This window comes from Triticum aestivum, chromosome 7A (genome assembly GCF_018294505.1).
Source record: "Triticum aestivum cultivar Chinese Spring chromosome 7A, IWGSC CS RefSeq v2.1, whole genome shotgun sequence".
NCBI classification, from domain to species: Eukaryota; Viridiplantae; Streptophyta; class Magnoliopsida; order Poales; family Poaceae; genus Triticum; species Triticum aestivum.
The window spans coordinates 35,413,538-35,422,791 of NC_057812.1; the positions used below are offsets into that span (position 1 = coordinate 35,413,538).

At 46.3% G+C, this 9,254-nt stretch overlaps 1 protein-coding gene across 1 annotated transcript; it reads right to left on the minus strand.

Moving 5' to 3' along the window:
• Window positions 1-881: 881 nt before the first annotated feature.
• LOC123155013 (uncharacterized) lies at window positions 882-4,508 on the minus strand. Its single transcript, XM_044573594.1, has 2 exons — window positions 3,683-4,508; window positions 882-1,263 (listed from the first exon to the last, which is right to left on the minus strand). Exon 1 carries the CDS (start codon window positions 4,460-4,462, stop codon window positions 4,052-4,054), a length of 411 nt encoding a protein of 136 aa, XP_044429529.1. The 5' UTR covers window positions 4,463-4,508; the 3' UTR covers window positions 882-1,263; window positions 3,683-4,051.
• Between the last annotated feature and the right edge of the window lie 4,746 nt (window positions 4,509-9,254).

The window sequence follows — 9,254 nt, forward strand, 5'->3', positions numbered from 1 at the left end:
TGAGTTAGTTGTGGTGTTTTTTGTGGGTGTGTTCCTCCTGTTTTCTCATGGCCAGAGTATCCAGGCTAATTGGGTCGGGTAATCCTTGTGTGTTGTTCCGGGCACGAGCTTCCAGGTCTGCCTCTGTGTGGTTCTAGGCTTGGGGACGTAGTCGGCATGCCAATTGGGCCAATCCAGGCCGAGAAAGTTGCCCAACGGAAAAATGTGTTGATCCTATAGATAAGGCTCTTATCTCAAGAGGTCGTAACATTTTTCTATGGATAATGCGTGAAAAGTTGCCCAATGAGAAAAACGAGAGCTCTTTCCACCTCCCCCAAAGCCCTAATCTCGCCTCTAAGCGAGGGAAGATTGGTGGTGGATCAAGGAGTCACTTGTTGACCTCACCTAATGTGAGCCCTGGTTCTTGATCTAGGAACTAGAATTTTACAAATCTTGTCTTGTAGTATCATCATCGTTTAGTACCTGAATTTTACCTACCTACAAGAACATGTTTGTATATAATTCCTTCTCCCGGAATTACTTATCGCTCAAACGGATGTAAGACGTATTTTAGTGCTAGATACATCGGTTTGAGCGTCAAGTAATTTCATACGGCGGGAGTACATGCTAGTGTGTTGACTGATGATATTGTAAGTGTTTGGTTAGATGCTTTGTTGCTGGCTTGTGATTGTTCATGTACCTAAAGAATGGTGTTGTAAGAACATCATGACACGACTACAAGTGTCGGCTCAATCCTCTCCCGGCCTGCAGATTCGCCATTCGACTTGTAATCTTTTGAAGTTAAAAGATTGCTCTGCTATCATCATTTCTAGAATTTTAACCATTCAAATGGATGTGGAAAACCGATACTAGGAGAGGATGGATTGGATCTAAAAAGCAGCTTTGCAGTAAAAGCGATATAAGCATCCTCCATGAACTTGTACAAACATCTTACAAATGCATTTTGCATGAGATGAGCATGCCACCATGTAGTTCAGCACAAACTACTGAAGCTTGACACAATACAATTAAGGGAGCCAATCTGGCGATGGATACATAATAAGCACAAGTAGCAGAAATGATATTGAATCTTCAATAGGAAAAAGAAGGTTGATCCGACGGATATCCACTGCATGCTTCTTGTTCTTCAGTAGCTCAAAAGGCATCATAGTTTCTCGGCATAATATTTGCCCTTTCAGAAGCTCTTGCATTTATTCTCCTTAACATGCCATCAGTCACACTTGCTTGAGTCCTGGCCATCAGCATATTTCTCTGAACGAAGTCCTGGTTATAGAGGGAAAGGGTGTTTAATGTTTAGATGCGACAACTCGGAAAAAGTATTAATCTGAAACAAACTGAGTAATATAAAGCATGTGTCCGCAAGCCTCTCTTATTTACAAAAAGAAAGGAATGTATTCAACTGAATGACCAAATGGGAATGGGGATTTAACTCGCCATAATACACCATTTTCGTGAATACTGCTCCATCCGTTTAAATATAAGATGTTTTTGATATTTCAATATGGACTACATACAGACTAAAATGAGTGAACAAACACAAAAAATGTGTCTATATACATCCGATTCAGAAAAAAGTTAGAACATCCTATATTTGTGAACAGAGGGAGTACTTGTTTGCAATACAAACATTTACTTTTGAACTGCCACTAAAAGTCAATATGCTGAGGAGTATCCAATTTGATTGAAATGCTCATGAAGCCAACTCTTATTTGCCAAACTACACAAACATGTTTATGAAGTTATCTAGATAACTAAACATGTATTTACAGTTCCAGATTAGAAATGTTAAACATGTATTTACAGTTCCAGATTAGAAATGTTACTGGGCATAGACATCAGCACGGCATCTGGATTCATATATGTTATCACAACAACTTAGCATTCGGCTATCATTTTGCATGTTATGCAAGACAGCAAAGATAAAATGTACTCCCTCCGTACTAGTGTCAAAAACGCTCTTATATTATGGGACGGAAGGGGTAGATTGATAAGTTTGATTTATTAGTACAAGCAAGACGTTATAAGCTGCCACTAGTTACAAGCCTATCCTATATTTTTAAAGCGTCCCTAAGGCGACGCCTAGGCGTCGAAGCGCTCCCCCTCCGCTTTGAAAAATCGACCGCTTTGGGCGCCTAGGCGTCCAAAGCGCCCGCCTAGGCGTCGCCTAGGCGCCAAAGCGCCCCCCTCCATAAGGCGGTAAGGCGTCGCCTTAAAAACATAGAGCCTATAATCATTTAATCAGAGCGATTGATTTGTAGATGAATGAGATGCAAGATAGGATCCGTCATTACATAAACTGGCTCTGAGAATGTCACACCAAGTATCACGCCGTATTGTCATAGGAGCAACAAGAGCTGAAACTAGGGAACCACTAGGGCATTGCGTTGCTGGATACAGTTGGTTATGCCACCAACCATCCAGGTTCCAACCTCACTACTCTCTTTCAAAGAAAAATCAGAGGTTGTGCCATCTATTCAGACATATCAGTGGACTGCAGTCCACAACAGTTTTCATATTTCCCATTAGGCTAGACACACGTTTGGGAATCGGATGTAGTGTATGTCTCAGCTGTCCATGCGTAAGAGGTTGGTTTGACTAGTGTGTTTGCCATGTGGGAAGACCAGCGTCAGTTACAATATGTCAGTTGCAAGTTTTCAGCATAATTACAGATTGGGTCATTCCAAATATGATACAACAACAACAAAGCGTAATTACAGATTGGGTCATTACGAATATGATGATGGTGAAAAAACATTTTTTTTCCATGGCCTAATTTAGCAACATCATGAGCAATAGTATGATCCCAAGTCGCTACTTGCAAGTGCATCATGAGATGAAAACACATAAATTTGAACATTCAACCACTGTGGTCAATTGACTGCACCAAAAATCATAGCTATTCCACCTAACACCAGCAGACTTGATAACTCGGTGATGATGCCAGCTGGCAAAACCCAAATTTAGCATGCTATCTAATGCAACCTCAGCTGACTGTGAGTCTCACCAGCCAAAAGCAAGAATTCATTAGACATGATGCACACTGCACAGCCCAACAAAATCCAAATATAGGTGGTGCAAATTGCCACTTTTGATAAATACTGCTGCTTGCTGCTACTAAAAGTAATACTTAGGACTGTATGAAATGTGCTTAATGGATCTCACCACAAAGTAACGAACTAAAGCAATCAATTGGTGACAAGAATGTAACGACTCTGAAAGGACCTAGCAGAAGCAAATGGTTTAATAATTAACTAAAAACGGAGGGGAAAATGTACAAGAAAAGACACTGAAGGGAAGGTAGCAAATACACATATCCAAATCCTGTGCGTACTATTCACCATAAGAATGCTGGTTACTGTTTCTATATGACACTGAAAATGATGACAGTCATATTCACAGGATGAGAAACAAATACTTGCCTATGCTGAAATTCACAGTTTTCGAATTTCACAGATGTACTAAACTACTAACCATTAGAATAGCAACGAAATAACGACAAGCAATATGAGTGAGTACTATAAAGGGTTGAAGGTAACTTGGGAGTTGGCCATGCCAGCGTTAATTCAGGACCGTTTGGCAAAGTATAATGATAATGCACACTTCCAAGAAAACCAACACCTGCATCATATTGTAATGTCATATGGATGCAAGATAAGAAATACAAAATCGAGGGCAAGCTTACCACTTCAAAGTGTTGGTGGGGACAAGGACGGTGGGAGATCGGCATACAGGTGACCAATCATGACATAGTCACCAGTCTGACAGAACCATTCAACCTGGAAAGTCTGGAGATCCAGTGAAAAATAGTCTATCGTTGGCCTATCATCTTTTGGATACCCAGTTAGGAGTAAGTATCCACCAGCTACACCCTTGATGCAATAGCGATAATTTTCCGGCAAAGAGATTGGAGGCTTGGGTTGCCACTGGTTTGCCCCATTCCCATCCTTGCATCGTGTGGCATACAAGAGATGATATACACCACGTTTAACTTGATCAGAAATGGTAAACATCCCAAACCTTCCTTCTCCTGCCTCCACAATGGCCATGTCCCTCATATAAGAGCCAGGTGGAGGTGGTAGGTGGATAGTGGAGAACTCCATCCTGCGCGTGTCGAGCACGGATCGCTGCCCTCCCTGAGGCGGGGGCTGAAAAGGGCGCGGCCGTCGCGGACGTCGCGGCGGCACCAGCGGCCGGGGGACGGGGGGAGGAAGGGGCAGGAGAAGTCTGCGTCGGCGTAGGTGGCCGCCGCGGCGGCTGAAGGGTGGGGCGGCTGGGCCGGGGTGAGATCCCAGCAGAGGATGCCCAGGAGAGGCGGCGGGTGGAGGACGCGGAATCGGCGGAGGAAGGGATGGCCGGCGATGACGCGGCGGAAGGAGACGCAGGCCGCGGAGGCGCGCGCGAGGTCGGCGGCCGCGGGGAGGCGGAGGAAGATCTCCTCCAGGAGTTCATCCGGGAGCGCCATTGGGCCGGCGGAGGACGGGGATCTGCCACTACCGTAAACCACGATTCGGATGGATCCAAATGATACCAGCCATTTTAGCTACTTTATATTAATTACATTGTTAGTAAATTAGGAATAAAATTATGAATTGCATTAATTGAAATTGATTTAGGAACAACATTGATTGTACTATATTAATTTTTAATTCATTTTGACAACAATGTTAACTTCACATTAAATTAGGAAACCAGGCTGACAACATTAATGATTTTCCCTCCCCTTGATCTTATCCCGGTGAAAGAAATGTGTTCATGCACCAAAGACTGCCAACAGTCCAGCAACAACACATGGCCGAGCCGCTCAACCGAAGGTGCAAACAGCGCACACGAAACTCAACCAGAGCAGTTGGAAAGCAGCATCGCCCGAGACGGCAATCCCTATCCCTATGTGACGACACATTATTTTAATGGAGAAATAAGGACGCCATTGCAGGTCTACAGCTGTTGCGAAGTGATAAGGGTCATTTTTTTTAACGGTGCTACGGTGGGTTTACGCCGGCCTGAACCAATTCCATTATAAATAAGAGTGAGATACAACACGACGGGTACAACACATAGCACCCGACATTCAGGAAGGAGCAAGGAACAACAACACCTAACACACACAAGACAGGAACAAGGATCAACATCCAGGAAGGAGCAAGAAACAACAACACCCAACACACACAAGACAGGAACAAAGAGCAACAGAAGGAGAACCAGAAGCGAGTTACGACGAGCAGCCGACACCAAGAACTTAGCACCCATGAGCACCAGCAGACTGAGAAGAGCGGGAGCTAACTTTGTTGGATCAGTTGAAGGGATATCCGCCACCGAGAAGACAGAGAGAAGAAGCCACCTGCTGCCATGCGATCCCTCTATACCTTGAAGAGCTAGGAAGTCGCAGACACCGTCGAAGGGCATCTCACTGCCTAGGAACGTCGCGACAAAGAGAGCCACAGACCGTGCCGAAGGGCAATGTTCCGCCGAGACAGTTTTGCACCTCCTCTGGGCCACACCATGGCCACCATCACAATTGGAGAGAACCAGAGCACTATGTGAGGCCACCAAACCTCACATGTCGTCGAAGAGCACCGAACACCAAGACCTCACCGCTGCCACAAACCCCCAAAGGAGAAGTCAACCATCAGCATAGGATGACCAAGGCACTGGTCGCCGCCACAACACACCTCCACCACCACCGCCCTGCAATCCAACAAACCAAACCGACACTCCAACCTAGACATCAATGACCAACCGCGGATCCCTGACTCCAAAAGCAACGCCCCCAAAGGGGAAAATGACATCGAAGATGCCGCCGTTGTCCGATCCAGAGAAGGATCTTAGGCTTTCGCCCGGAGCATAGAGAAATAGCGGGTAATGCTTCGCGATAATGCCTTCATGAAGGGAAACGGCGCCCGAGGGCGTCGCCATCATCGTTGCCGACGAGGTCGACATTAGGCTTTCGCCTGAAGCATCCCAACCCATTCTACTCCGCAGACGTCGGCCACCAAGTCCGGTAGCCCAGACCTTGCCCCTCCTACCAGTCCACGGCGAGCGTCCTCGCTAGGCCCAGCAAGAGACTCCCCTATCACATCCACTCACCTTGAGCACATGCACAGAGAGAGTTGGATCGGTCTCGGCTGCCACCTGCACCCAATCCCTCGCCGCCGGCCACAACATCCCACCACCACACTGTTGGAAATATGCCCTAGAGGCAATAATAAAATGGTTATTATTATATTTCTTTGTTCATGATAATTGTCTATTGTTCATGCTTTAATTGTTTATCCGAAAACCGTAATACATGTGTGAATACATAGACCACAACACATCCCTAGTGAGCCTCTAGTTGACTAGCTCGTTGATCAAAAGATAGTCATGGTTTCCTGACTATGGACATTGGATGTCATTGATAACGGGATCACATCATTAGGAGAATGATGTGATGGACAAGACCCAATCCTAAGCATAGCTCAAAGATCGTGTAGTTCGTTTGCTGTAGCTTTTTCCGAATGTCAAGTATTATTTCCTTAGACCATGAGATTGTGCAACTCCCGGATACCGTAGGAGTGCTTTGGGTGTGCCAAACGTCACAACGTAACTGGGTGACTATAAAGGTACACTACAGGTATCTCCGAAATTATCTGTTGGGTTGGCACGAATCGAGACTGGGATTTGTCACTCCGTATGACGGAGAGGTATCTCTGGGCCCACTCGGTAATGCATCATCATAATGAGTTCAATGTGACCAAGTGGTTGATCACGGGATCATGCATTACGGTACGAGTAAAGTGACTTGCCGGTAATGAGATTGAACGAGGTATTGGGATACCGACGATCGAGTCTCGGGCAAGTAACGTACCGATTGACAAAGGGAATTGTATACGGATTGATTGAATCCTCGACATTGTGGTTCATCCGGTGAGATCATCGTGGAGCACGTGGGAGCCAACATGGGTATCCAGATCCCGCTGTTGGTTATTGACCGGAGAGTCGTCTCGGTCATGTTTGCATGTCTCCCGAACCTGTAGGGTCTACACACTTAAGGTTCGGTGACGCTAGGGTTGTAGAGATATTAGTATGCAGTAACCCGAAAGTTGTTCGGAGTCCCGGATGAGATCCCGGACGTCACGAGGAGTTCTGGAATGGTCCATAGGTAAAGATTTATATATAGGAAGTCCAGTTTTGGCCATCGGGAAGGTTTCGGGGGTCGCCGGTATTGTACCTGGGACCACCGAAAGGGTCCCGGGGGTCCACCGGGTGGGGCCACCTATCCCGGAGGGCCCCATGGGCTGAATTTGGAGGGGAACCAGCCCCTTGTGGGCTGGTGCACCCCCCCCTTGGGCCTCCCCTGCGCCTAGGGTTGGGAAACCTGTAACGCCCCAAGACCGGAGCTTCAGTTGCCTTCCAGGGTTTCCGGGTTTCTTCGTGTGTTTCGTTTGGTTCATCGCTTTCATCTTTGCATCATGTGCATTGCATCATGTCATCATGCCATCATGTTATTTCTTTTCTTAACTCAACTAAATAAATCGTATGGATCTTCGATCCATTTAAATCGAGGGAAGGATGACTTCTCTTTATAATATATCCTCCTGATATTAGTGGAGCTATTATAAAATAATTGTTGGGTTTCGTAGTAATTTCAAAAAATTTCCTACACGCACACAGGATCATGTGATGCATAGCAACGAGAGGAGAGTGTTGTCTATGTACCCAACGCAGACCGACTGCGGAAGCGATGACACGACGTAGAGGAAGTAGTCGTACGTCTTCACGATCCAACCGATCAAGCACCGAAACTACGGCACCTCCGAGTTCGAGCACACGTTCAGCTCGATGAGGATCCCCGGACTCCGATCCAGCAAAGTGTCGGGGAAGAGTTTCGTCAGCACGACGGCGTGGTGACGATCTTGATGAACTACAGCAGCAGGGCTTCGCCTAAACTCCGCTACAGTATTATCGAGGAATATGGTGGCAGGGGGCACCGCACACGGCTAAGGAATCGATCACGTGGATCAACTTGTGTCAACTTGTGTGTTTAGAGGTGCCCCTGCCTCCGTATATAAAGGAGTAGAGAGGGGGAGGCTGGCCGGCCATAGAGGGAGGCGCAGGAGAGTCCTACTCCCTCTGGGAGTAGGATTCCTCCCCCCAATCCTAGTCCAACTAGGATTCCTCGGAGGGGAAGGGAGAGAGGGGGGCCGGCCACCTTCTCCTAGTCCTAATAGGACTAGGGGAGGGGGAAGAGGCGCAGCCACCTTGGGCTGCCCCTTTCTCCTTTCCACTAAGGCCCATGAAGGCCCATATGGCTCCCGGGGGGTTCCGGTAACCTCCCGGTAACCCGGTAAAATCCCGATTTCACCCGGAACACTTCCGATGTCCAAACATAGGCTTCCAATATATCAATCTTTACGTCTCGACCATTTCGAGACTCCTCGTCATGTCCGTGATCACATCCGGGACTCCGAACAACCTTCGGTACATCAAAATGCATAAACTCATAATATAACTGTCATCGTAACCTTAAGCGTGCGGACCCTACGGGTTCGAGAACAATGTAGACATGACCGAGACATGTCTCTGGTCAATAACCAATAGCGGGACCTGGATGCCCATATTGGCTCCTACATATTCTACGAAGATCTTTATCGGTCAGACCGCATAACAACATACGTTGTTCCCTTTGTCATCGGTATGTTACTTGCCCGAGATTCGATCGTCGGTATCCAATACCTAGTTCAATCTCGTTACCGGCAAGTCTCTTTACTCGTTCCGTAATACATCATCTCACAACTAACATATTAGTTGTAATGCTTGCAAGGCTTATGTGATGTGTATTACCGAGAGGGCCCAGAGATACCTCTCCGACAATCGGAGTGACAAATCCTAATCTCGAAATACGCCAACCCAACATCGACCATTGGAGACACCTGTAGTACTCCTTTATAATCACCCATTTACGTTGTGACGTTTGGTAGTACCCAAAGTGTTCCTCCGGTAAACGGGAGTTGCATAATCTCATAGTCATAGGAACATGTATAAGTCATGAAGAAAGCAATAGCAACATACTAAACGATCAGGTGCTAAGCTAATGGAATGGGTCATGTCAATCAGATCATTCTACTAATGATGTGACCTCGTTAATCAAATAACAACTCATTGTTCATGGTTAGGAAACATAACCATCTTTGATTAACGAGCTAGTCAAGTAGAGGCATACTAGTGACACTCTGTTTGTCTATGTATTCACACATGTATTATGTTTCCGGAAAATA